Genomic DNA, 27440 nt, shown 5'->3' with positions numbered 1-27440 from the left:
ACACACAGCCTGGGCATCACTCAGAAAAGGTACCCAACACAGATTTTTTTAAAAAACCAATCTAAAATCAGACGTATACAACGACATTTTGCCCACCAGCTTATGTCCGCAGCGCCTGGGGGACTTGAGCAGTGGGTTGGAAAAAGAGGGTTAGACACCTTGCCAACTAGTGTCTCCCGCGGTCTCTGTTCGCTTCACCAAGTGTGTCTGTCCGTGGCCCGCCGGTCCGGTCCCTGCTCCTGGCAGGGTACACAGGCGCTGTCCCACGCCACGATGGCTCCTCAGCGGTCCTGGCGCCGGGATGGAGGTGATGGAGGATGCCGGACTGGAGGCAAGTCGTAGTGCCCAGGGATGTGGCTGTTCTTGGGAGAGTCATAGTGGCCGGGAGGCAGGCCCGGAGGAAGAGGGGGCCGGGAGCCCACAGACTCTTCATCTGCAGACAGAGAGGACAGGGTGGGGTGACTCCTCAGCCTGCTCTGGCTCCTCCTCCTAACTTTTCCCGCCCATAGAGAAGTGAAGGGCAATGCGTGTGGGTCGGCTGGGCCAAACACCAGGATGGTACCCCACCCGCCCACCTCTCCCAGCTCGCCCTCTACTTTTCTGGGTTCTATTTCTCTCTCTGGTGCTATTCAAGCACCATCTCAAACACTCAACCTTCAGAGGAGGAACAGACGCGTAGGAGGGCAATTCTCCCAATATCATCCCTGCTTTGAGACCAAATCACCCAAAGGCCTTGGCCTTGCCATACACAGCCCTTTCCTTCTCCCCCCTCCCCCCTCCCCCTCTCCCCCCTCCTCTCCCTCCTCTCCCTCCCAGGCCCTGTCTGCCCTGCTGGGGGCAAGGAGGGCTCACTAAGGCTCAAGGGGCTGGGCTGCTCATAGGTGCCACTGTCCCTCTGTGGCTGCAGTTGCCGCTGCTGCCTGTCCCGGAGGTGAAGCGGCTGCCTGGGAGGAGACACGGATGGAGGGCCTTTCATCTCCACATAGCTGCTTTCTCTGGCTTCCCCAGGCAGGCCGGGCAGGTCTCGGATGGTGGCATACGGGTTTTCATTGCTCAGGGACATCGCGCTTGCCCCTAGTCCCTCTTCAGAGATGGGACCTAAGAACCAAGGAAGAAAATCAGGCTCTGGGAGGCTCTGGCTCCTCGAACCGGCTTCCTTCCCCTCCATGTCTCTGCACTCACACCTTTATGACAGAACGGTCCTGGGCCGTCCCTGTGGCTGTAGCTACAGCTATAGCTTCGGTCCAGGTGGCTGGTGCCTGAGGAAAGGTAAGAAGTCAGGCCTGAGGCTTTCCCAGGCCGCCTCTGGAACCAGGCTCCTCCCCCAGCTCAACCTCTGGAACCAGGCTCCTCCCCCAGCCCGACCTCTGGAACCAGGCTCCTCCCCCAGCCCAACCTCTGGAACCAGGCTCCTCCCCCAGCCCAACCTCTGGAACCAGGCTCCTCCCCCAGCCCAACCTCTGGAACCAGGCTCCTCCCCCAGCCCAACCTCTGGAACCAGGCTCCTCCCCCAGCCCAACCTCTGGAACCAGGCTCCTCCCCCAGCTCAACCTCTGGAACCAGGCTCCTCCCCCAGCCCAACCTCTGGAACCAGGCTCCTCCCCCAGCCCAACCTCTGGAACCAGGCTCCTCCCCCAGCCCAACCTCTGGAACCAGGCTCCTCCCCCAGCCCGACCTCACCAGCAGGTGAGGCTGCTCTCACTCATCCCGGCCTCAACCTCCAAACTCCTACCTCTGTCATGGGGCTCCCGGCGGTGCTTCCAGTCAGCGGGCAGTGTGGCGTGGTTCTCACGCCCATGGGCTCTGCTTGGCCGCTCCGGTGCCTGGGAGCTGACAAGGAGCTGACTGCCTGGAACCTGTGGGGGAGCATGAGCAAGGGTGAGGCTTTCCTGAGAAGCACATCTCACCCACAGAGCGCACCCCCTCAACGCACTGACCTTGTTAGGGGGCGGGGGGTTAGGAGAACACTGAGACAGTGTGTGGTAGCTAGGGTTGGAGTAGTAGTGACTATAGCTCGGAGAGACATCTGCAGGACAAACACGGGGCCAGGTAGCTCAGAGACAGGAGGAGGCCAGGGCAACAGCGGTTTGCCCCTCCCCGATGCCCTCCATCCCATGGGGGGTGTATTTGGCAGCCCCCCCCCATGCCCATCAGTCACTTAAGCCCCACGCCAGCTCACCTGGCATGACGTAGTCAGAGCCATCCAGCCGCCCAGTGCTGTAAGCCACGGCCAAGTGTTCGTGCTCCTTGCCCTTTTGCCAGTGGCGGTAGCCAATGAACAGTGCTATCAGGGCCACCACAAGGGTCCCCAGCACGGCAATGCCGATGACGGCGCCCAGTGAGTTATGGGTCACAGGAGAGGTGGGCATTACAGTGAAGGACTCCTGGTTTCCTGTGACATGGGAGTGGGCACTGAGACGGGCACCTCTGTTCTGCCAGTGAGCATGAGTGCGGTTTAAGGGAGGCAGAGATGGTGTGAGGGCCCTGGGTCCCAGATCCTAGGAGAAAACGAGGGTCAAAGGGGTTAAGAACTCACCCGTTTTGCAGTGCACACCACTGTGTCCTGCGGGACAGACACAAGCCCCAGTCTCTGGGTGGCACGTCTCTCCAGGATCACACTGGCATAGCTGGGAGCAGTTGACACCAAACATTCTTGATGGGCAGCCTAAAAACAGGCAAGAAGGCAGGTAGGGGTCATGGAGCCAGCAGGCTGCTGTCTCCTCTCAGAGGCTGTGGTGGATACCGAGAGTCCGCCTTCTGTTGGTACCTTCCAAGCATCTGGGTCCAGTCCAGCCTGGAGTGCAGACACAGCTCCCATCCCGGGGGTGGCAGGTTCCACCATGATGACACTGGCAGGGTTGGGAGCATTTGAGTCCCCAGTGGCCTGGGGGACATGCTGCAGGAGACAAGGGGCTGTCAGCCAAGGCCTGGCCATCCCCTCAGAATCTCTGAAGTCTTCAGCCTGGCCGCCTCCTGGGGAGTCTAAGGCTCTGAGGGGCATTTCTAAGGTGATGACTCTAATGTTCACCTCCAGCTAGCTGGCCCACTACCCACCTGACATCTGCACTTGACTAACAAGATAACGTGCCCAGTGCTAGGGAGTCGCAGGCTGCCAACTGCCCCTGGAGGGCTTAGCGCTGGCCTTGTTTGTTAGGTTTTCAAACATCAGCCTCGTGCCTGGGATTACAGGCATGTGTAATACACCTGACCTAAGGCATCATCTCCGTGTGTGAGCCTAGCAAACAACCCAGTAGCAGATGCTACTGCGTCCTATGCAAAACAAGAAACTTCGACAAGATCACTTCCTTATGCCTTGCCTCCTGGAAGTGCAGTTAACGCGCTCTCTCGGGGCAGCAGCTCCCTGCTCCCTTCAGAGCAGGCCTGCTGCCTAAAGCCAGTCACCACCTCATCACCATAGAGTCACGTGGGGGGGGACACGATAAAGATAACGTGAGAAAGCTAGAGAGCAGCCATGATGGGGGCGGGGAGGGCCCAGGTCCCAGGCCAGCCCCATACCCACGCGGGCAGACAGACTGGCCTCAGCAGGTGACGAAAGGACTGCACATGTGGGTGGGAGGAAGACCTGTCAGGAGGCATGCGGGAAAGTGGGGTTGGATCAAGACAGGATATGTGCATGAAATTTCCAAAGAATAATAGTTTAAAATATTTTTTTTAAAAATATCTCCAAGAAGGATCTTTTGCGGGTCTGCTGTTCCGTAAGGGCCCTGCCCTTTCCAGGTTCCCATGCTGAAGGGCAGGCATGCTCCCCTCTGACGTGCCCACGGCCACATCTTCCCACTAACGCTGGCACCCAGCCTGAAGGCGATGGCAGGGTCCTCCTGTGTCACAGATCACTGAGGGAGGCTTTCTGCCCAGGACCAGGAGAGGAACCCGGAGTGCAGTGCCCCACACAAGCTGCTACGCACATTCAGAGCAGTCAGGGCCCGTCCAGCCCGCCAGGCAGGAGCAGGTCCCATCCGATGGGTGGCAGGAAGAATGGTTGTTGCACTTGCATGGCACACAGCCCTTGCCATAGCGACCAGGTGGGCAGGCTGAGGAAAGGGACACATGGTGACCCAGGGGTCCTTGACCAGGGATGCCCTGCCTCCTTCCCACTGGAATAACTATCCTGGAGATGGGAGTCAGGGGCCAAACCCACAGGGTGGAGGGGGCTCCCCAATCTGAACTGCTAACAGGAGGGGCTGGGGTGTAGTGAGCCTCACGCCTCTGGCAGGAGGGGCCTCGGAACCCTGGCGCGCACACACAGTTGCCGTTCTTAGGGACGCAAGTGCCACCATTTTTGCAGGTGCAGGTATCGCTGCAGTTGGCTCCCCAGAAGCCCTGTGGGCAAGGCAGGTGGCAGCGTGTGCCTGGAGGGGACAACCAGGGTCATCCCCTGTGGAGTACAAGTCCACAGCAGACCCGGGGCCTAGACAGCCCAGCACACTCACCCGTCCAGCCAGCCTGACACCAGCACTGCCCATGAACAGGGTCACAGCCATCAGAGTGGTCACAGTCGCAGACACTGGCACAACCATCACCAAACTGTCCCTTCTTGGAGAGCAAAAGGAGGGGAGAGTAGGCTAGTCAGCTGCGTGAGGTGGGGTGTTTGTCCTCCCCTCCCCCAGGCAGGCGGCCTGTGATCACTTACCGGGCAGGGAAGCTGGCAGCGGGCTCCATGCCACCCTGGCGTGCACGTACAGGCTCCAGTTTGGGGGCTGCAGACTCCCTCATGGGCACACTGGCAACTGGCATTGCAATGGAAGCCCCAGGTGCCAGGGGGACAGGGCACAGAGCAGTTACCACGTTGCCAACCTGGACAGGGTAAGCGGGTACACTCTGGGTGCTGGGTGCCCCGGCTTTATGCTGTGACTGGGCCTGAGAAGGGCACTCACTCTAGATGCTGAGCACTGTCAGCAGCTGAAGTCAAACACTCCCAGTGATGCAGTGCTCAACTGCCTCGCTGCCTATGGCTTCTACCCCACCTGGCCGCCACTGCCAGTCCACCCGGGGCCTCCCGTGTCCTCCATCCCGCCCGGGGCCTCCCGTGTCTCTCCTACAGAAAGGAGGAGGCTGGCCACAAGCCCCAGCTCACAGTGGCGGCCCCACCAGGTCATCTGTAGGATAACAGGAAGAAACCGAGCGGAAGACTTGAAGCTTGGTTAAGTCTGATTCAGCCTCTTGATCTGACAGTTTAAGGGCTGCCAACCCGTCATAGGGCCAGACCTTGGAGCCCTCATCGGCACTGGCATGCTATGTTTCCATAGAACCGAGGGTGAGAGAGACTCACCACGGAGACTTCTGGTCTGCACCTTTTAGGGACAAGTATGACGTTTGTAGCTAAAGAAAGGTGTCCTGGGGGCTGGAGAGATGGCTCAGTGGTTAAGAGCACTGACTGCTCTTCCAGAGGTCCCGAGTTCAAATCCCAGCAAACACATGGTGGCTCACAACCATCCGTAATGAGATCTGATGCCCTCTTCTGGTTTGTCTAAAGATGGCTACAATGTTCTAGTGTATATATAAAATAAATAATTTTAAAACAGAGAGGAAAGAAAGAAAAACAAAGAAACAAAGGTGTTCTGTGTGATCCCAGCACCCCAGAGGACTGAAATACAACGGTGCTCAGGCTTTGAGTCTATCCCCAAATATAGCGGGACTCTGTCTCAATGCAAACAAACAAACAGGGAGAAGTAGGATGGGGAAAACCTGGACAGGGACCAATAAGAGAGGCCAAGAAGAGTATTCTAGCAGAAACTATAAGAGAGGCCAAGAAGAGTATTCTAGCAGAAACTAGCCCGGATCCGGTCCCACAGGGCCACCTCTAATAAGCTCAGCCCTGCGGGTGCTCTCCTCACCCACCCCCGACCCCCCGACCCCCCCGCCCTCAGCGCGCAGCGGGTCTGCCCCTCCCTAGTCCATTACCTTCCTTGCAGATGCACGTGCCATCGATGGGAGAGCACGCAATGGCGTTTTCGCAGGAGCAGCGGGAGGAACAGTTGACTCCGTAAGTGTCGGGTGGACAAAGGTTAGCGCAGTGAGGCCCCTGAAGGCAGAAAGCGCAGAGGGAGGGGGAGGGGCGGCTCGGAGCGGAGCCTACAGAGCCAACTCCTCTCCCGCTGTGGGGCACCGGCTCACCGTGTAGCCCGGTGCGCAGCGGCATACGCCGCTGTCGGGGAGGCAGACGCCGCCATGCAGACACAGGCAGTGCTCCTGGCAGCCCGGGCCATGCGTGTCCTGGGGGCAGCTCTCATTGCAGTGGAGGCCCGCCCAGCCTGGCCGACAGGAACATTCGCCATGCATCGGGTGGCAGCTGTGGGCGGAGGGGGACATGGGGTTCTAAACCAGGCTAAAAACAAAAAACAAAACCGCTCCCCAGAGCCCAAGTGGTGAGCCAGAGGTTGGGGAGATCCTCCAGAGAGCCAGGCTGGGCAAGGAGGGCTGCCCAGGCCGCTCCTGCCCCTTCCCCAGACCCCGTCTCAATTCTTCTGTGACATCGGTGCCCCTCTTAACTGCACCCTAATGATTTCTGGAGGCGCCTGATCAAAACCCAGTCTCCCGTGCCCGTGTTTCCCACAGCCCACCTGAGACTGTGTTCTGGGTCACAGGTGCAGGGCTCCTGACAGCTCAGACCATAGTGGCCATCTGGACAGAGGCGCTCCGTGCAGCGGTCACCCGAGAAGCCATGTTCGCACAGACACGCGCCATTGGCAGGAAAGCAACGGGCGCCAGCACAGTCACAGGTCTCAGCACAGTCTTGACCGAAGCGGCCCACAGGGCACTCCTCCTGGCACCTGGGGTCCAGGTTCCATACAGCTGTGTGACCTGGGCTCCACCACCTCCCCCTCCACTCCAGCTCCCTAGGGCCACACACTCACCGAGCCCCAATATAGCCAGGAGTGCAGTGGCACTGCCCAGTAAACCTGTCACAGAGGCCACCATTGTGGCAGCGACATTCCTGAGTACAGTTGGGTCCATGGAAGCCCTCTGGGCATGGCAGGGAACAGATGACACCCTGTGGGGGGGGAGAGTGAAAAGTCACTAATCCTCTTCTCATGACCAAAGGCTCACGGCGCTCAGGCCTCTCCAGGGCCCTGAGTGCCCATCCCATGAAAGCACTGGCCATGGCCCTGTGGAGAGTCACCCACATAATTCTCTTAGGAATCCCACCCCCTCTCCCACCCTTCATACCATCCAGCCCGGCGGGCAGCTGCAGGAGCCTTGGGGACCCTGAGGAACACCTCCATTTTGGCAAGGATAGGTTCTGGGGCAGAAGAAGCCATCAGTGCCCTGTGAACAGGGCACATTACAGCTGTGGAATAGGGGTAAGGTCAGAGGGTCATGAGGAAGAAACTTCAGAGGGCCCTTTGCTCCCCAGGGCTGCCCCCTGCACAGAAGGGTCTCTGGGGCAGCTAACTGGCCAGGACACCCCAGCATCGACAGGTGGAGAGAGCAAGGGTGTAGGACAGGGCTGCTCCTCCCGCAGGCAGGCAGACCTCCGCATCTCCTCCCCTGCCCAGATGGTCTGCTCTTGATACCTGGTCCTAGCCAGTGTCTGCACCCTGGAGAACTCAACACCCCAGCCCCCACTACACGTGGTCCCGGATTCTGCCTAGGACTGCATCTCAGCCTCACTTGACGACATACCCCCCTCCCCGTGTGTGTGTGTGTGTGTGTGTGTGTGTGTGTGTGTCTGTCTGTCTGTCTGTCTGTGTGTCTCTTTCTCTCTGTGTGTGTCTCTGTGTCTCTCCATGTGTCTGTCTGTCTGTGTGTCTCTTTCTCTCTCTGTGTCTCTGTCTCTCTGTGTGTCTGTCTCTGTGTATCTTTCTGTGTGTCTGTGTGTCTATTTCTGTCTATTTCAGTCTCTGTATCTGTATGTCTGTGTCTGTCTCTGTATGTCTGTCTCTGTATGTCTGTCTCTCTGTCTCTATGTGTCTCTGTCTCTCACCACACACACACACCTTTCTAATGCTATGATAGTGGCAGCTGGTCTAGGGAATCCTTCACGAGGAATTGATGGCTACTCAAGGCTGCCTGGCTGGTACCCAGCAGGGCTGAGCTAAGATGTCAGTCTCTCAGCGTCATCACTTCCTCATGTGTGGTCCTAAGCCTACAGCCTCGTCACACACCTGGGCCCTGTTCTCCCTGGGGGGCAGAAGCAGGCTCCATCCTGGGGGTCACAGGATGCCCCGTGGCAGTGGCAACTAAGCTGGCAGGCAGGACCATAGTGGCCAGCAGGGCAGGGCTGGTGGCAGCTGGGGGGCTGCAGGCCAGAGCGGCAAAAGCACGCCCCACTCTTGGGATCACAGGAACTGCTGTTGCCACAGTGGCAGAGCTGGTCACACTGTGGTCCCCACATTCCCGGGGCACACTCTGTGGAACAGAAAACAGAAGGGAGTCACCAGGGACTTAGACCCTCCTCAGCTTCCAGGTAGGCCCAGTCTCACCGCCCACACACCCACCTCCTCTTCCACATCTCCAGAAAAGGCGGCTAGCAGCAATGCACTCTGATTTAAAAACATCACCCCAGAGTGACTAGTAACTTACCACTGGAGCAGTCGTCACCCCGCCAGCCTGGGGCACACTGGCACCGATTAGGAGCCACACAGCGGCCATGGACACACTCCTGGGCACAGAGTGCTGACCAGAGACAAAAACGGATGAGAAAATGCCCCCACCTGCCTGCCCACCTTTAATCTATGAAGCCAGAGCCGTTTCCTCCCATACCGGGCCCTGTAGCTCCTCCAGCACCAGCTCTGTCTGAGATGAAGACTCGGGGCGCAACTCAGGCTGGCTAGGACCCCCGGACTCCCTGACCCCTTTCTGTGAACATGTCTAAACATCTTGTGTGGAAATGGGGGGTGAGGGGGATTCTCAGGTGTGTATGCTCAGAAAGGGTAAACGCTGGGGTGAGGGTTGAGTCAGGCTGGGAAGCTGAGTCTGTGGGGACTGGTGACTGACTGGTCAGAGCTGAATGAACGGTCAGAGGACAAGCAGGATCCCATCTAAAGAGAGGCTCACAACATGCTAGGGAACGAGAGACTGATAATCGCAAGCCAGCGTCCATCACCAGCCGCCCTGCAGCCCTGTCACCCCAACCCCGGCTACAGCTACCCGCCAAAGAGGAACCGAAGTAACAGACAGTCGCACCCCACCACGGCACCCCTCACCAGGGCAGGGGAAAATTCAGGTGACTGGTCCCCTCCCATTCCATTCCTCCCCCAACCCCCTACCCAACTCAGGACTCACGGACACAGGCCCCTCTGCTCTCGTAGTAACCTCCACAGCACTGCAAGCGTGGGCGGGAGTCCATCTTCACCACCTGACGGTACACAGTCCGGTAGACAACCCTGCAGTGGCCCAGGAGGTGGCCATCAGTGCTCTTAGCTGAGGCCCTGCCTGCCCAGTTCACTCCCCTCACACCTCAGTGAGGCACAAGAGGAGGTCAGAGGTTAAGTGTCCCCTCCCTGCCCACATCAGCCACACACGTGTTCAACGAACCGGACACACCTTCCCAGCCCACATGGGCGCCCCCCTGTGGACAGGTGAATGCCTTGAGGTCAGAAGGTCCTCTGAGCACTAAGAGGCCGGGCTTACCCGGCTCCTGGCCCACAGAAGGCTGAAGCACTCACGTAGGCTGAGCACAGGTGTGGGGGTCCTCCCAGGGCCTGTCGCAGGACTCAGCTGGGAGCTGGCTGAAGGGGCGCAGGTGGGACTCCTTAGTGGTCGTGGTAAAGCTGTGGGGTGAGAAGGCGTCAGGGGCAAGGAGAGGAGACTGGGGACTGCCCGGTGCAGGCAGGCCAGGCTTCACCGTGGAGAGGTCAGTACCCAGTGTTTGGGCTTCCTCCTCCTGCTCCCTACCCATCCTGTAAAGGCTTCTAGAACCGGGTTGTTCTAGGACTCCTCCTACCAGAGCTGTCTCTCATCCTAAGAGCCAAAGCCGCTCGCACACACGCACGTGCACACACACACACACACACACACGCACGCATGCGCGCGCGGGGGGCAGAAGTGGGGAAGGTCAAACACCACGGAGGGTGCAAAGAGACCAGAAACAGATTCCTAGGAGGAGCCACCCCTGTGGGACAAACGTCAAGCTTGGGCCCGTCTCACCTTTCCCAAAAGGTACAGACATTGGGATCATTGGAGTTGAGTGTCCCGGCCAGCCGCAGGCCTAGGGCCAGGAGGAGGAGGGGACAAAGTGGCATTGCAGAGGCCTGCAATAGGGCACTCGGCAATGGAACAGCACTGCAGCCGGCAGCTGGAAGGACACATCTGCAGAGATTCAAGCAGGAAGCATGCTGAAGAGACAAGCCCACTGCCTCCTTAGTTCTCTGCTCCATGGAGCAGTCTCTAGCTCCCCCAGAAAAGTGCTCCAACTTCCCCAGAACAGTGCTCCAGCTTCCCCAGAACAGTGCTCCAGCTCCCCCAGAACAGTGCTCCAGCTTCCCCAGAACAGTGCTCCAGCTCCCCCAGAACAGTGCTCCAGCTCCCCCAGAACAGTGTTCCAGCTCCCCCAGAACAGTGCTCCAGCTTCCCCAGAACAGTGCTCCAGCCACCCCAGAACAGTGCTCCAGCCACCCCAGAACAGTGCTCCAGCCACCCCAGAACAGTACTCCAGCCACCCCAGAACAGTGCTCCAGCTACCCCAGAATGGTACTCCAGCTCCCCCAGAACAGTGCTCCAGGTTCCCCAGAACGGTGCTCCTAGCACACTTCTGTGGCTCCAGGTCTCAGCTCAGTTGCTAACACACACTGAGCCCAGCTCTCATTCCTAGAGTTCTGTGCCTCAGGCCTGGCTTGAGTGCTACATTCCTTTTCTATCTGCTCCCTGACAACTCTCTCTCTCTCTCTCTCTCTCTCTCTCTCTCTCTCTCTCTCTCACACACACACACACACACACACACACACACACTGGCCCCACGTTCATCTCTCTTAGTCTCCTAACACTACATATCAACTTCTCTTGTCCCCCGAGCCTAGCAAGCTGGGACCAATGAAGGAGGTTCTAAGGGAAGCCAGCTTAGGCTCAGTCCAAGAGAGCTTTCCAGTGGACAGGTCAGTAAGGTGCCACTGAGAGCAAGTTTGTGGTGCTGTGTGTAGGCAGACTAGAGCCAAGGTGACCGCTGAAGCACAGGAAGTCCCTGCTGTGAGGGCTGCTCACGTGGGCCACGGGCGACCACACAGCCACTCGTGAGCTCCAAGGGGGCAATTTCCACATTTCTCCCTCAGAGCTAGGAAACTGGCCCCTCACCAGTTCCACACCTCGGCCTCACCCAGAGAGTGGGAAGAGAGCCGGGGCCTGGGTGGGATGAGTTTTTCTCTGAACGCCAAGACTCAGGAAAGGCTGAAGGCTAGGGGGCCATCCCCCTGCCTCTGTGTTCCTGTGCGCTGCTAGCCCAGGCTCCAGCTCGGCTCTCCAGAGATGCCCACATCTGCTTGTGATTTTTCGGAGAGGTCGCAGTTGCCGGACCCTTACACCCCTGAGTATCTCTGGAATGTTTGTTGCAGCCCCACCCGGCCCCCCCACACCCACATATTCTGGCAGATCATGAATTCTCTCAGCTCAGACAGGGCGCCTTCTCAGATTAACACAGACTCCCTAACTGAACCCCCAACTCCCAGCTGTGGTCCAGCCCCACCTTTAACCCCAACACTTGACTTTCCCCTAGGCCCTCCTCACTCCACTGCCTCCCAGAGCAGACTTCTCCCCAACTCCCTCGCTGAGCAGAGCCACTGCACCCCACCCCCAGGACCCCCGCCGACCCCCCAGGACCCCTGCCGACTGGAGGCTTCTCTCACTCAACCGAGTGACTCACCAGTGGCGGCCAGCATGGGCCTGGGAAGCCAGATGGTGTCCTGGGGATCCCAGCGCTCAGGATCTGGATCCTAAAAGGGGGAGACTCTGCTGGGTGGCAGCGGCGGCGCAAGCCTGTAGACCCAGCATGCAGGAGACACAGGCAGGCGGAGAGCTGAGTCTGAGGCCTTCCAGGTCTACAGAAACAATGGTCGCAGGGAGCTCCGCCCCCCACACCACTCTGCTCCAGTGTGAAGGGTCTCGTTTGGCTGGCTTGGCTACTGAGCTGCCATGGTGGCCTTTGGAAACGTGGGGGGGGGGGGGTCAAGGGAGCAATGCTGAGCCCCGTGTCCGCGGAGCCACACCAGTCAGGGGTACCCACAACCTGACACCCTATCTCTACCAAGTTAGTTCCTTCCTCAAGGTTCTCAAACTCTCTCTTCCAACTTTACCCTCCTCACCAGCCACCAACAGGGTTAGCGCTAACTGGTCCTAGCTACTCCCCTCCCCCCTCCCAAGGGGGCTACACAGGCGGGGCTGTGGAAGGAACCCGCAGCTCTGCACATTTCTGCCCTACTCGGGGTCTTTCCCACAGTCCATTCTTCAAAACCTCCTGGGCTCCAGCCGGGATGCAGCGTCATCCACGGAGTCACCCATGGGAGGTAGCGAGCTTGCCCCTGTCCCATCTGTTCCTTGGGTCCACAGTGTGGTGTGGTGGGTGGAGCCCAAGGCAGGAGGAGAGGTCTGCATAAAGGTGGAGGTGGCTTGAGCCACCGCTGTGTAGTCCTCCGCGGCCTCACCTGCCCTTCCCCCTCCCCTCCCCCTCCCCCTCCCCCACCCCCACCAGAAGCATCAGCGAGTGTTGCAGATCTCCCCCTCCAGCTGCGAGAGAGAATAGTTTAACTGGGGACTCGGGGTGGCGCCCCGCACAGAACAGGGGGTGCAGTATTATGAGCTATTACTAACCAACTCTGCGAAGAGGGTAGTTGACTGGAGAAAGGCTACCTTCCCTCCTTCCGAAGGCCTTCAGGGTGGAGCTGCACTGCGGAGGAGTCTTCAGCTGCTCTGCCCAGGGCTACAAGCCAAGATGGGGTCAGCAGGGACCTGTGGGTGGACGATAGGAAGGGGAGATAGGAGGGGAGGAGTCCTAGCATAGAGCAGAGGATTTTACCTGACCACTCGCAGCCTGAAAAATAAACACAGGCCTGATGAGGACCCCAAAATCTCCCAAGCTGGCTTCTCTCCGTGGGGCTGGGGCCCCCACACCTGACCCTTGACCCTCCGGCTCTTCCAGTCCCCATAGCGCCGGCCTCTATGATTATACCCCCGTCCAGGGGCTTAGCCCTCAGTCCGCAGCTCCCTGCCTTCGGACACCCCTCTTGAGCCCCTTCTGCCCAACTCCGTCTCCCCAAGCTTCTGGTTTGATGCAAACCCCAAATGGCTTTCCTTCACAACCAGTCAAAATGAGAGCCTGTATTATTCTGAGCCAGGTCAGGCAGGGAGTGAGTGCCTCGCTCAGCCCTCTCAGAAGGTGCTCAACCCTCCGGTCCACAGACTCAGGAAGCGCAGGAGCTTGCTGCCCAAGGCCCATAGCCGTGCTGGAAGGGGAATCCAAAGCCAGCGGCAGCAGAGACCTCCCAGTAGTTCTATTTCTGGAGGGGGAATAGGAACCCAGGGGCTTGTCTCTTTACAGCCTTAGTTATAGGAGCAGGGAGCTGGACAGAGACTGGACAGGGGAACATGATCAGAGGCGTGGGAACGGCTCGGAAGGCAGTCAAAACCAACAACTTTTCTCTCCCACCTCCACATGCAAATAGCTGGGCTATCCGCCAGGCCCGGCTCCATTTCCTGCCTGCAAGGCTGCAAGCTACATTCCTGCCTCTCAGCCTCCAAGTCCCACGGGGCCCTGATCTGTTCCCTTTCCAGGAGCCCCCTCTGCCCTGACTGCACCCCAGCCTCTGAGAGAAGGATGTGAGTCCAGGGCCCCTGGGAGCTGGGAGCTGCTAGCCTGTCCTTATCCAACAAACGGCAATGGGAGGGGGGACGGGAGGAAGAGTCTTCGGCTGCTTATTTCCAGCCCCACCGCCACCCCACCCAGGAGTAGTGTAGCGTGGGCTAGCCCTTGCACTCTGGCCCTCTTACTCCAGCTCCAGAGAATGGTACGCCAGCACAAGGCTACTGTGCGGATTAAATGTGGTGACACAGATGAGGTACTTGGGGACAATCTGTAACCCTGCTGCTCCATTCACATTAGCTGTACCCAACTCCACAGGACCTCCTGCGCCCCTCCCCACCCCCATCCCCGCATTCATTCCAGGAAAAAAACTAAAAAAAAAAAAACTGGAGTTGGAGTTGTTCTCTCCCTCCCTCCCTCTCCCTCTCTTTCTCTTTCCCCCTCCCCTGAAGAACCCCCACGATGATGATCCGGGAACACAGAGTTGAAAATGCTGACGAGGGAGAAAGGAAGTGGAGCCGGGAGAGACCAGAACCTGATCCCAGGATGGTGGGCCTCGTGCCAGGCGCATCTTCACACCAGAGCCGGTCGCTGAGCAGCTCCGTGAACCCTCTGTGCTCCGTGCTCCCTCACCTGCGAGCGCCCAACTCCACCTCCCTGGCACTCCCCGTCCCGTCCCATCTTGCAGTCCAGAGGGTCTAGCCCCGTCCCATCACAAGCTGTGTGGCTTTGGTGATATCACCTGAGCGGTCAGAGTCTCCCTCCGGTGTCGGCTTCCCTAACTGGGACTGTTTATACCCAGCACCTCCGACTTGGCCCCTTCCTTGCTGATCTGTCTGGTCAGTAAGTCTTCCATTCCCGTGAAGGCTGTCATGTACAGTTGAGCTGTATGCTCCCCACACAATGTCGTCTGCCTCCCAACAAGGGTGGACATAAGAACACACCCAGAAGTGCAGCTTCGCTCGGTTCTGAGGCGGGCCTTTTAGTTTCTGTCTCTCCTTGCTCTCTCCTGCGTTGCCTTTCCGGCTGAGACAGGCTCACATCGCCCTTCCCGGCCAGGAGTGAGACCTCCACATTCTCCCCACAGAAAAGAGCTAGCTCTGCCAGCACTGACTGCATGCCCAGTGGCACCTCACACCACAGTCTCCATGAGCACTCACACACGGGGCCCCTCCTACCCCACAGCCAGGCTCCGGCACGCCAGGCATGTCTGCCGGATGGAGGGGCCGGAAGCCTGACAGAGGCAGACTAGAGGCCGGGGCCGCGGGAGCAGAGCAGGGGTGAGAGAGAGGCTGGCCCGCTGTTGGCTCGGGAAGTGGAGGCCAGAGGGCCTACCAGAGGCCTTGTTTACTCCCCAGGAAACAGAGAGCCAGCAGGGATTCTGACTCACAAGCTAAGCCAGTCCTGCCCCAGCTCCAGCCCTAACTGCCACCTGGGGAGAGGTGGCCCTTTCCACTAAGCGGGACGAGGATCTTTGTTAAATGTGTGTGTTACCCAAGGGCTGTGTCTGGCCACCAGACGAGGACAAGCCTGGAGAGGAGCTACCCCGCTAGCCTGCCCTCCTTAACCACCAGCCAGAGATTTCCTTCAGAAAGTACAGTGCTGGCAGGGCAAGGGGACGTTTACCTTTAACCCCAACACTCAGGAGGCTGAGATAGAATTTATTCCAGGACAGCCTGAACTACATAGAGAATGAGCGACTGCCTCATTTTTTTTTTTTTTACATACAGCAGTTCTGCTCTGGCTACGACCTGTTTCCACTACCTGCTGTGGACCCCCGTCACAGGACAGGCCAGCTGTACAGGCACCTAACCCTGTGACACCCACTGAAGCCAAGGTCCCCACATGCCTCTCTCACTGTGCCCAAGTCTCCTCAGCATGTCCAGTTCCTCCCAGTCTTCAAGAACAGACTCAACCAAGAAGCTCCCCGGGACTCCAGCCTCCCCTCCCCTCCCTGCCCTCCAGGCTTAAAAAGCCATGGGTCCCCATGGCCCAAAGGAGCTCTGTAGCTCTACTCAGAAGGTGGCTCTAAGTGGGACTCTCCCCAGCCCCACCCCACCCCACCCCACTCCCCACACCACACAGGGAAATGACCCAGTCTGAGTCAGTACCCATGAGCCTCCTCTGGGGAGGCGCAGAGTTTAACTTAGGCCACTGAGAGCAGAGCACTGCTGTCTAGGGAGGGGCTGAGCGACAGCCTTGGGTGGCAGCTACACTGTAGCTCTGTGTCACCCTGTGTGACAATCTCCACTAAAGACCAAGGTTTCCTCCCAGACCATCCTGGGCCACACTGGGCTCTTTCACACACTGGTCTAGGCTTGCTTGGTGGTTCTGGGAGTGGAGCCCTGGACCTAGTGCCTGTGTGGCAAGGGCTACACCACTGACCCTAGTGGGACCCTAGCGGCCCCGTAATGCTGTTGATAACTGTCCGCCACCATGTCAGACTTGCTGTGGGCCAGGCCTTCGCCACACACCTGGGTGCCCGGCACCAGCTCCCACAGCAGCTGTGTGGCAGGGATGGGGGCACACCCTGGACTGAGCGGAGAGTGCTGCGGCCTTCCTTCCGCTCCCCTTCAGGCCTCCCAGAGCCCTGGACACAGTGTGGTGTGTCTGGTAAAAAGAAAGATGGAGGGCTGGAGCGATGGCTCAGAGGTTAAGAACCCTGACTGCTCTTCCAGAGGTCCTGAGTTCAATTCCCAGCAACCACATGGTGCCTCACAACCATCTGTAACGGAATCTGATGCCCTCTTCTGGTGTCTGAAGAGCGTGATTAAGGACAAACTGAAAGATGGCTCTCCTCCGTGTTGCCACGTGAGGTGAGGTGAGGGGGCCTTGCTGGATGGAGCTTGCCGCGCTGGCCTGGGTCAGGAACTCCGGGGGCTCGGCCTCCACCTTCTGGTGAGTGGGATGAGGGGTCGGTTCTTACAGGGGTCTGTACGAAGTACCGACGTGCAAGGCTGCGTGTCACCTAGCGGGTAGGGGGTAGACCAGATGTGACTCCTCGGCATGTACCTCGGGGCCTGGGACAGTGCTCGTCATGGTCCACAAATCCTTCCAAACACGGGGACTGAGTCCCAGGTGCAAGCACAGGAAGGCAGCCCTGCCCACTGCAGGCTCCTCCTCTCAGGCTGCACGCAGGTGGGTGACATGGGACACAGTGAGGGCCTTTCCTCCCCTAGCTATCACGCATTAGGTGGCTACTTTGCCATTCTACATACAAGCTGCCAGGGCACAGCAGGGGCCCAGGCCGGCCTCGGGGTCAGCCTCCCCGTGCCCTTCCCCCACAGCTTCTCCTCCACCTGGGACCGGTCTCAAGCTCTGTACCCACAGTCTCTCCCCAGGCCTCATTCTGCCAAGGCTGTGTGTCTGCTTGTGTTTATGTCTGTCCTCTCTCCTGCCCTTCTCTCCTCCTGCCTTTCTGCTAGCTCCCCCCACCACCACCCCCCTACCGCACAGGGCAGGTACCAGGAGTCACCGTCCTGTACCAAGCTGGAGTTTCCTCAGAGAAGCCGAGAAGTTGTGGAGCCCCACACCGGGCTGGGGCAACTATCTTTCTCTAGGTCCCTCGCTGCTGGAGCAGGCTGCCTGGGGAGGGGGGTGGTTTCCTCTTCTGGGAGCGTCTGATAGGGCGAGATGGAGGAGTGGAGAAGCCAACCCTCCCGCTTCACCCCACTGAGAAAAGAAAAGCAGGCAAGGAGGTGACAGGGACGAGGTGGCAGGGACGAGGTGGCAGGCTTTGGAAGAGCAGCAACAGGGCGGACTAGTCGGCAGGTGGGAGACCAGCCCACACCCATCTCACCCGTGCACACAGACGCAGGTAGGGCACTGCACTATGGGGTGGAGATGGGTTTGAGACCAGCCTCCAACCCCCTAGGCCTAGTGCAGGCAGGGGCTGAGAACTGACCCCTTATCCGGCCCTGCCTAGAGCTCAGGCCTGACTGAGCCTGGGAACCTCACCCAGCACATGCTGTTCCAATCTCCTGGGACCAGGGGTCACCGTCCCCAGCTGGGCAGCAGGCTCTGCTAAAAGTCCAAAACAGGGAGTCACGAGTCCATGGCTAGAGGCTGGAAAGGGGGATGCGAGGTGAGGGGGGCCTTGCTGGATGGAGCTTGGGTCCCCAGGCTGGAGGGCTCACACTATCTGCCTCGCTAAGGGCTCACAGCATCCAGGAAAAACAAAAACAAAACCAAAAAAGACAAAACAAAAAAAGCAAAAAAAGGCTCAGCCTGTGGCTGCAAATGCAGTCCATCCCTTGCCCAGGCAGGGACAGAGGGGCCACACATGGACACCAAACAGGGTCTTTCTCCTCCTGGGGACATGCTTTGCCCCCAGTCACAGGAGGAGACAGACACACAGCAGCGTTTTGTTAGTCCCTCCAGAGAGAAGAAATTGGGGGACGGAGGGAAGACACCGTATAGGGTTACTTTCAGGGCTTCGGTACCAACCAAGGTTCTACAACTAGCAAAGCGCACACTGGAATCCAGGAGACTTGCAGGCTACCTTCCCCTGGGCGAAGAGAGCACTCTCCCAGGACGGCCTGTTCTGGCCCCTAATCTACGCAGCTTTCTTTTCTACTTAGAGGGGTCTCCCTCTCTCTTCTCTCTGCTCGCTTTCTCTCTAGAGTTTTCACCTAGGCGGCTCTCTCCTCTACTTAGATCTCTCTTTCCCTTATCTCCCTCTCTTCTCTCTCTCTCTCTCTCTCTTCTCTCTCTCTCTCTCTCTCTCTCTCTCTCTCTCTCTCTCTCTCTCTCTCTCTCTCTCTCTCTCTCTCTCTCTCTCTCTCTCTCCCTCTCCTTTCTCTTCTATCTTTCCACTTAGACGGACCGCGACACACACACACACACCAGAGACTCTTCCCTGCCGCCCCCTCCCCCTGCGCCCCCCCCCCCCCGGCTCCCCATCTCCTCTTTTCCAATCCGCAGGTTTCAGCCCAGAGCCCAGGGCGGGTCACTCACCTGCCTCGGAGCTCGCAGTTCGGTGGCGCAGTGTGTGCACCGACGGGTCCTGCTGGCCGACGGAGCCGGCTGCGCGGGCAGGAAGGGGGTGGACCTCCGCCCGCGCCCAGGCAGGAAGTCCGCGCGGGGAGGCTGGAGCCCGGCCGGGTGGGGTCGGCCCTCCGCACGCCTGTCTGCGAAGTGGACGGGAGAGCCGCCCAACCTGACGGGCTCCGGAGCAGCCCCGGCTCCCAGCGTCGCGATCCACCCGACGCCCCTCTTTCCTGCCCGGCGGCGCCCCCTGGTGGCCTTCGGGGAAGGGGCGCCCAGCCTGCGCGATCGGATCATTGGGACGTCTGCATGATGCTAGGTCCGGAGCAAGAGCTGAGCAAACATCTACCAGCCTGCTCCGAAGCCATCTACCACAGTCAGGGCTCAGAACAAAGACAACTTGGGCCTGGGGGAGTGTGGCTTACGCTGCAGGCCCTAGGTTGAATTCTAAACAGAGGGGACATCTTTATTTAAGAGTGACTGACATATAATAAAAATAAGCCACTCTGTTTGATAGATTCTGTTCCAAAACTTTACAGTGGCAAAATATACACAATATAAAATTCATCCTTTCAAGCCGGGCGGTGGTGGCGCACGCCTGTAATCCCAGCACTTGGGAGGCAGAGGCAGGCAAATTTCTGAGTTCAAGGCCAGCCTGGTCTACAAAGTGAGTTCCAGGACAGCCAGGGCTACACAGAGAAACCCTGTCTCGAAAAAAACCAAATCCCAAAAAAAACCAAATAAATAAATAAATAAAATTTATCCTTTCAACAAATGTCAAGTGTACAGTTCGGTGGCATAAGGCAGTACTTCACATGTACAAAACCTTTGGTACTATCAATTTCCAGAGCTTTCTCCTCATCCCAAACTGAAACTTGGTCCGCATCCCCTGGCCCTGCTAACCATCGTGAAGTCAGGCTACGCCTCAGCTCGACCTTTGACCTTCCACATCTACCTCATTCCACTTCGCATGGCGTTTCATTGGTTTAGACAAATGTGTTCATCCCAGTAAAAGTCTGGTTTAAAATGTCCCTGTCTGGGGACGGGGAGGTGGCTGGGGGAGGGGGAGGGGGAGGGGAGGGGAGTAAAGGCACTTGCCACCAGACCTGACGAACTGAGTGTGATCCCAGGGACTCACAGGGTGGAAGGAGAGAACCAGCTCCCAAAACTTGTCCTCTACGGCCACAGCAGTGCCGTGGCACGACACATAGTCCCTCCCCTGCAACATAAATAAATATAATATTTTAAATGTCCATCTCGCCATTTACCGGATCTATGCTACAATAATGACCCACCTCACCCCTAACCTACACCCCATGAAAGGTTTGATTTGCTTTCTGTAGGCTTTTTTCTATAATACCTGTGTATATACTCACATGTCCATCTTTCCCCCTCACCATAAAGTTTCTGGGACACTGGGTGTCCTCTACTGCAGCAGGTGACAGCACTGGGCTATTCAAGAACAGGATTGCTGTGTCGCGACTGTTACTGATTCTTGAGCATTGTGGTTCCAAGTCGTTTGTGTATAATATTTACTAACATTGTGTATAATATTTACTATAACATTTACTAATATATAATTACTAATATTATAATCCCGCTGAGAGACAGGCAGCGAGGTTTAACAGTTGATCTGATGACGATGGTAAACTGTGCTGAGCTCAGGTGCCCCGGATGGCAACAATGTTTCAGGGAAGGAAACACGCAGTCGGACTTTGGTACCACTAAACGTCCAGCAGGGGGCAGTAAAAACCAACGCACAGCTCAAGGTCAGGCAGCACAAGCTCTGAGTTCCATAACGTTTGAAGCCTGGGAAATGACGTGATCCTTCTCTTTCAAGTGACCAGTGAGGGTGACTGAGGTGAGACATTCGGGTGGCTCCACTTGCGCTCAGATGTTCTGCTCCACGCTCTTTTTCTGGGTCTGCATTCTGCCCTATGGCCCACATCCCACTCCTGCTAAAAAAGTTTAACACTTGGGCCCCAGAGACTAAACAGTCACATCAGACTGCCTTCTAAATACCCACATTTACAATATTAGGGACTCCTCCCGCCTTCCTCCCCCTCCTCCTGCCCACCAATTAAAGCAAGCTTTATTTAATATCGGCCAGGAGGATGAACACTGGTCAGGCCCATACCCAAAATTCCCAGAGAATAATAATAGCCCAGGGAAGCTTCGGATCGCAGCAGGCCGGGGTGGACGCAGAAACGCATAACCAGCCAAAGTGAAGTGTTGTCCCACCCATGACAGCTCTAACATCCCCTCCAAGGCTGAGGGACCTCTGCAGGAGGAGGGCAGAAAGAATCCACGGCAAAAAGATGTCTTTTGGACACTACATGCTGCTACACACATGAACTCAACATTTCCTGGGGCCCCCTCCTCCTAAGGGGACAGGGGACAATGAGCACTCCTGAAGGAGGAGTGCCATCATCGCCTGCGGTGTAGACACTGACAAGCTACCCTCACCCCACTGAGTAGCTTCCCACCCACACTCAGGCAGGAAGACATGGCAGTCGAAAGGGACAGCTTCCTTCAGGAGGAAGAGTGCTAGTGGGAGATGAGGGAGATGAGGGAGGGCAATCGGAGAGAGATGACTAAAATCATCATAATAATGAACATATATTAATATATTCATAATAAAACAATTATATAAAATTCATCATGTACTATATAATTCATTATATAAAATTGATTAAATATACATTTTATAAAACATAAATTTGCCAGGCGGTGGTAGTGCACGCCTGTAATCCCAGCACTCTGGGAGGCAGAGGCAGGTGGATTTTTGAGTTTGAGGCCAGCCTGGTCTACAGAGTGAGTTCCAGGACAGCCAGAGCTATTCAGAGAAATCCTGTCTCAAAAAAACAAAAAACCAAACCAAACCAAAAAAAAAACAAAAAACACAAATTTGTTATGTATGTCTATAAATACACATATATGTATGTATATATATATATGTATATATATGTGTGTATATATATATATATGTATACACACACACACACACACACACACACACACACACATGCACGCACGCACGCACACGCACACGCAGGCAGGCTGAACACCTGCCCCTCTCCCTACCCCACCTGCTACTCCAGTCCTCTCTCTGTCCTCTATCAGACAGGATGGATGATAAGGCCTGGGACATGTGACACCTGGACCTGTCCTCTGACCTCCCCATGTGCACTCACACTAACACTAGCACACATGCATTCACATACGTACACACACAACAATGATAACTCCCTACACGAGTAGTTTATGGTGTGTAATGTGGGTAGTGATGGTGGATATTAAAGACAAGGGTGTCAGAGCCAAATCTTGCAGGAACCTCTTAGGTCATAGCAAAGCTACTGGATTTTGCTGTGTGTGGGATGAGAAGCCATTGGAATGGCTTAACCGAGGCTAGACATGATCCCATACAAGGAATCTTGTGTGTTGACAGGCTATAGGGAGAAGTCGAGCCTAGGGGGCTGGGCAAAGCTGCCGTGCTGCCCCTCAGGGGTTCGGGGAAGCTGACGAGGAGCCAGCAGAAGCCTGGCCCCCAGCCTCAGGGGGAAGGGTTTGACAAGAAGTCCTGGGGGCTTCTGCCTCTCGGAAAGGTCTCCCAGAGCATCGCAGCTCCCAGAGGAGGCTCGCTGACCAAGCTCAGAGAGGATGCTGTGTGTGGGACCCAGGCCCTCTCATTCTCACTCAGCTCAGTCCAGCTCCCAGGGACGAACATCAACCGTCCTAACACAGCTCTGTGTTCCCAGAGGCCCAGAGAGGTGACAGCAACCAAGGCAACAGGGAGAGGACCTGGGATATCCTGCTTGCCCAGTCTGGCCTTACAAGGGGCAGGGGCGGGGCTCAGGAAGGATGTGGAGGGATGCGCGCTCACTCTCTCTTCCAGCCAGTTCCTCATAAACATCTGGTTACAACTGAGGGTGGGCCGGGTAGGCTTGGCCCTTGCAGATAAATGCCATCGATTCCTCTCATCTTCCTGAGATGGGCCCACCCACCAGGACCCCTAAATGTCCACTTTTCAGTCTGCAGCCCCCCCCCCCCCAGCACACTTTAGACTTTCAGGCTCCTGTCCCCAAGACAGTCACTGTTCTGCATGTGCTCATGAATTCCAGCTCCTGGCCCCGCCCCGCCTCTGCCTCTGCCTCCTGCCAGCTTGCCAGCCACTCACACCTCCCACCACTCCACGCTCACTGCAATCACAGCTCAGCCCGGCACACCCCCTGCATGAATAATTGGGGCCGATTTAGGGGCTATCAGGGGAAGGGGGGCTAATGGAGCTTGTGGGGGGGACCCTCATGAGGAGGGGAAGGCTGAAAGGCAATCAGCTGGACAGGCGGCCTGGGAGTCACCTAATGTGCCTGTCTGAAGGAGGGGCTGGTGAGGGGCCATGGAAGGGGGGGTGGCCTGCCTCACCTCCACCCACATCTAGAGACAGAGTTGGACTTGAGGAGAGATCTGCTACTTCCTCAACAGGAGGCTCAAGGACACAGCAGGAGAGCTAAGAGGAGAGAGCAGGGAGCTGAGGAAAGAGGCGGGAGTTCCTGCTGCCCCACAATACACACACACACACACACACACACACCACACACCACAGGCACACAAGAACATACATGTGCATGCATATGCGTGTGCATACACACACACACACACACACACACACACACTGGCCCAGCTGAACCTGATCTCTCACTGGGGACCGGGGACCAGTTTCTGATTAATACCAACATTAGCCCTGAACAGTCACTGTCCAGCCTCCCCTCATTAATTACCTCCTCTCCTGCCCCAGAAGAGGGGCCACCAGCTCCTCTGGGGCTGAGACATGAGCTTCCGAGTCCCCGAAGCAGGGGGCGTCGGGCCCTTCTCAGGGAGGAAGGAAAGGTTGGCCTCCGTACCCACCCCAGTCCTCCCTCTCTGAACCTGGAGCAAACATTGACAGGGGGGCCGCCTGGAGAAGACAGACCTGACACTTAAGCCCCTGTGGCCCAAATCCATCTCAAGATGAAGACAGGAACGCGCAAATCTCCAGGTGAGAAAGAAGACTGCGCCAGCCAACTCTTCGGACGTCCCATGCGAACAGGAAACCGGGCACACAGGACAAAAGTCCTGTCACATGGGAACAGCCTGCTTAATAGCTCTGGGGACAGGTGAGGGCTTCGGACAGGCTGGGGTCCCCTCCTCCTCCCCCACCTCGTATCCATCCAACAGCTATGAGTATGCTCACATTCTTCCTCACGTGTGCACAAAATAGCCCAATGTCAGGGCGCCAAGACCTGAGCCCCCTCAGCTCTTCCATCTCTCATCTCCCCAGAACTCTCACTCACTCACGAACTGTGTCTCCTGTGTCAGCTGATGGCCAGATCTTCTGTGGCTGCCATTCCAGAAGAAGGGGTAGGGGCTCTGTGGGATCTTCCCGTGCCCCTCCCAACACCTCCATGTACCCCATTACAAGACCAAATGGGCCTGGAGACCCAGCAATCAATATCCCTCAAAGATGAAGACACTAATAACTTTATCGCTCTTGTCCTCCCCTTCTCGCTTGCATTAGCCCTGACCACAGGCCCCAGGCAGCTGAGACCTGCCGTGGGCAGGCCTGGAGCTGAGTAACCCCTTCAAATCCAAGGAGAGGCACCAGGGTAGACTGCAAGAGGAGCTTCCTGACACTTGGAACAGCAGGCAACAGGGAAAGGGATCAAAGTCTTAGAAGTACAGTTTCCGGGCCCGCATCACTATTACCTCAGAGACATGACCTGTTTGGTAAGGGTTCATAACCCAGCAACACCTGTCACAGGGTGCCAAGGTTCCTATCCTGTCTCCTAGGCTACCCGAACTCAGGAGAAGCAGTCCTGTTGGGAGAACCTAGGAGTATGAGGGGTGGAGCTAAGGAGACACTGGGTGTGGCTCAGCTCTGCCCTGCCCTCCCGGCATAGACAGGAGGACTTTAGAGCCCCAGCCCACAGCCCCCCAAGCCCACAGCCCCACAGCCCACAGCACCCCACCCACCCACAGCCCCTCCACCCCTTACACAGTCTATTCTGAAGCAACCTCAGGAAGAGGGGATAATTAGGTCTGGGGTCAAAGAATCTCTTCTCAAACACTGCAGTCCCCAGGTTCCTGCTCATACTCAGGATGGGATAGATTACCATCCTGAAGACTAGCAGGGTCCCCGCTGGGTCCCCAAGGCCTGAGAGAGTGGAAGAGAGAGAAGAAAAATGGGGAGGAAAGAACACTAACAAAAACAGTTATGTCTCAGCTGTGCATGGTGGCACACAGAGTTAATCTCAGCACTCAGGAGGCAGAGCAGGTGGATCTCTGAGTTCGAGGCTAGCCTGGTCTACAGAGTGAGTTCCAGGACAGGATAGCTAGAGCTACACAGAGAAATACTCTGTCTTGAAAAACCAAAATCAAGAAAGAAAGAAAGGAAAGGAAAGGAAAGGAAAGGAAAGGAAAGGAAAGGAAAGGAAAGGAAAGGAAAGGAAAGGAAAAAGGAAAGGAAAGGAAAGGAAAGGAAAGAAAGAAAGAAAGAAAGAAAGAAAGAAAGAAAGAAAGAAAGAAAGAAAGAAAGAAAGAAAGAAAGAAAGAAAGAAAGAAAGTATGTCTCTACAGGACAATGACTGGAGGGCAGCCCCACCAGGAGAGCTTTACCCATGGGTCTCAGCCTCCAGCATCCCTGTAGGGTTCTGCCATTGTCTATTCCCATTTTGCAGCAGACACCGAGGTACAGAAATGCTGAGTGACAGCACTGGTAACTGGCAGAACTACAGTCAGAGTCTAGTTCACCTGCCAGGACACATAACCCAGTGGAGATGAAGGGAGCTCAGCCCCGTAGGAGCCGGCTGCCGGAGCTCTGCTTCCGGGCTGGATTCCGAGCGAAGAAAAGCACTGTCTCTCTACCCTGCTGAGTCCCGGGGCTCCTGGCTGCTGGCTCTTGCCCTCCTAGCCTCAACTGGTTTGTTCCTGTGAGTATGGCCTTGACTTATCCGCCTGTCCCAGCTGGAGTCTTCTGCCCTAACTCCCAGCAAAACCCTCCACTTTTCACAGCTGGGAGGGAACAGAAAGGCTATCTGGGAAAGTTCGTACCCTGCTGAAGGCGCCTGGCACGCCTGGCACATCAGCGGGACAGGAGGGTAGAACCCAGGGTCCCAGTGTCTGTCCTGCTTCTGCCAACAGTGGGTAGCCAGACCAAGGCCCATATAGGAATATAGCAAACTCCGTCCGGCTGTTACTTACACCCCCGGGGCCTGTGAAGTTAGGACCTGTCCCTCAGCCTGAGGGGCACAGGCCAGGTGGGGTATCCTCCCGGAGCTGCCCTAGAAACCTGTCTGCAGGTCTGCTGAGTCCTGGAACCTGACAGCTGTTCTGGCCTCCTGAGAAGCCAGCTCTTGAGGGAGCAGGAGAATGTAAAGTTCCTCAGAGACTTGTCCCAGGGATGGAGCCCCGAGGAGCCCACTGCGTTGACCACACCTCTTCCTCCTCTTCTCCTGACTCGGGGTGGGGGTTGGGGGGGAGATCATGGTTCCTCTGGTCAGTGCTCCACAGCACCCCAGCCTCTCAGAGCCTCTCTTCCAGTCAACACAGCCCTTGTCTGAGAAGAGAGAGTACAGGGAGAGATAATACTACCCTATGGCCCCAGGTTGCTCTCTGCCTCAAGCCCCCCAAAGTCCCCAGGGCCCCATTCCACCCATCTCCTTATAGCTATCCATCTCAACTGGTGTTCAGCCCCTGGGACTGAGGGCAGCTAATGGACTTGGCACAGCCAGGAGGTAATTAACAGAGAGGGGGCAGGGGCCACAGTGGGACAAGGACATTGTTAATGGCAGTGGGACCCAGCAACAATGGCAGAGTGTTGTTTGTGTGTGCTCCCATGCACGTGCCTCCATCATGGCTGGCTACGTGCCGCAGGCCAGGGCGCTGTGGACAAGTGTCCTCTGTGAGGGGGAGGCCACTTGCTGACAGAGGGCACAGTCCCTTCTTGCCCCTGTGCAAAGCTTCGAGTCATGTTGTCCGAAGGACGGGTGCTCCTCGCTGCTGTCCCCAGATCTTTGCCACTTCCGCGGTAGGTTCCCAAGCCGCATTCCCAGAATTCTGTGCCTCTTGGGCTCAGCTTCTGCAGTAATCCCCCAGCAGGGCTCAGGAGTCTCCCAGCTCCCACAATCAACCCTGGAAATGCCCTGTAGGCTTCTCAGGTCTCTTCTGCTCTCTGGCCTCCAAGCCCTGCTTCAATCCTTCTCAGTGCAGCAAACCTCAGAGCAGAGCCCTGTGTCCTCAGCAAGGCTTCCAAATCTGCTATACCCAGCCCTCACCCACATGAGGATCAAAGGACACAGAGGCACTGAAGGAAGGGGCTGGCAAGGCCACCCTCCCTGCCTATGTGTGACTAACCCCGGCTCCTGTGGGATCTCAGCTCCCCGTCTTTGCGCCTCCCTCTGAAGTCTCTTAGCTTCGATGTCTGTGGCTCTTGTCCACGGCCTCACCTGCCAGATCTGCTACCTCCGCTCTGTCCCTTCTTCAGTGAAGCAGCAGCGCCCATCCCAAGGCAGGAAAGGAGAGCCTGCCAACAGGGCCCCTGGGGACCAGCCCCCCCACCCCCCCACCACTCAGCCTGCGCCCTGGGCTAGCCCTCCATTAGCTGGAACCAGCCTGGACAAGAGGCAGACACACTGCAGGGCTCGGCCCAGGGTGATAAGAACAGATTGAATCA

General features: G+C 57.2%; 1 protein-coding gene across 7 annotated transcripts; it reads right to left on the bottom strand.

Annotated features, from left to right (window-relative positions):
* Positions 1 to 25: 25 nt before the first annotated feature.
* Pear1 (platelet endothelial aggregation receptor 1) lies at positions 26 to 18802 on the bottom strand. 7 transcript variants are annotated; one of them, XM_052180202.1, is made up of 26 exons: positions 18704 to 18792; positions 17705 to 17770; positions 12760 to 12897; positions 11816 to 11885; positions 10111 to 10272; positions 9630 to 9734; positions 9247 to 9347; positions 8545 to 8637; positions 8127 to 8370; positions 7189 to 7309; positions 6876 to 7012; positions 6582 to 6791; positions 6136 to 6310; positions 5923 to 6043; positions 4652 to 4815; positions 4452 to 4554; positions 4224 to 4370; positions 3927 to 4052; positions 2768 to 2896; positions 2537 to 2665; positions 2180 to 2392; positions 1938 to 2026; positions 1733 to 1856; positions 1185 to 1259; positions 853 to 1098; positions 26 to 433 (listed from the first exon to the last, which is right to left on the bottom strand). In XM_052180202.1, exons 5-26 carry the CDS (start codon positions 10203 to 10205, stop codon positions 282 to 284), a joined length of 3099 nt encoding a protein of 1032 aa, XP_052036162.1. In that variant the 5' UTR covers positions 10206 to 10272; positions 11816 to 11885; positions 12760 to 12897; positions 17705 to 17770; positions 18704 to 18792; the 3' UTR covers positions 26 to 281. The 7 variants fall into 7 exon arrangements, 6 of the variants coding, with proteins under 6 accessions (XP_052036162.1, XP_052036160.1, XP_052036161.1 ...); XM_052180200.1 differs by having other exon boundaries at positions 17705 to 17812; positions 18704 to 18791; XM_052180201.1 differs by lacking the exon at positions 17705 to 17770 and having other exon boundaries at positions 18704 to 18802.
* Positions 18803 to 27440: the final 8638 nt, after the last annotated feature.

Source organism: Apodemus sylvaticus, chromosome 4, assembly GCF_947179515.1.
Source record: "Apodemus sylvaticus chromosome 4, mApoSyl1.1, whole genome shotgun sequence".
In the NCBI taxonomy this organism is placed as follows: domain Eukaryota; kingdom Metazoa; phylum Chordata; class Mammalia; order Rodentia; family Muridae; genus Apodemus; species Apodemus sylvaticus.
The sequence above is the reverse complement of the archived record's forward strand: the minus strand, read 5'-3'. Positions and strand labels throughout refer to the sequence as shown.

Bases quoted from the DNA above. Each gene is read 5' to 3' on its own strand.
- Pear1 (XM_052180201.1), bottom strand. From the start codon at position 10,205: ATGCCACTTTGTCCCCTCCTCCTCCTGGCCCTAGGCCTGCGGCTGGCC. The intron at 6,044-6,135 runs GTGAGCCGGTGC...TTCTGCCTTCAG, and splicing joins GCTGCGCACCGGGCTACACG to GGGCCTCACTGCGCTAACCT. The intron at 1,260-1,732 runs GTAGGAGTTTGG...ACCTTTCCTCAG, and splicing joins CCGGGAGCCCCATGACAGAG to GCACCAGCCACCTGGACCGA.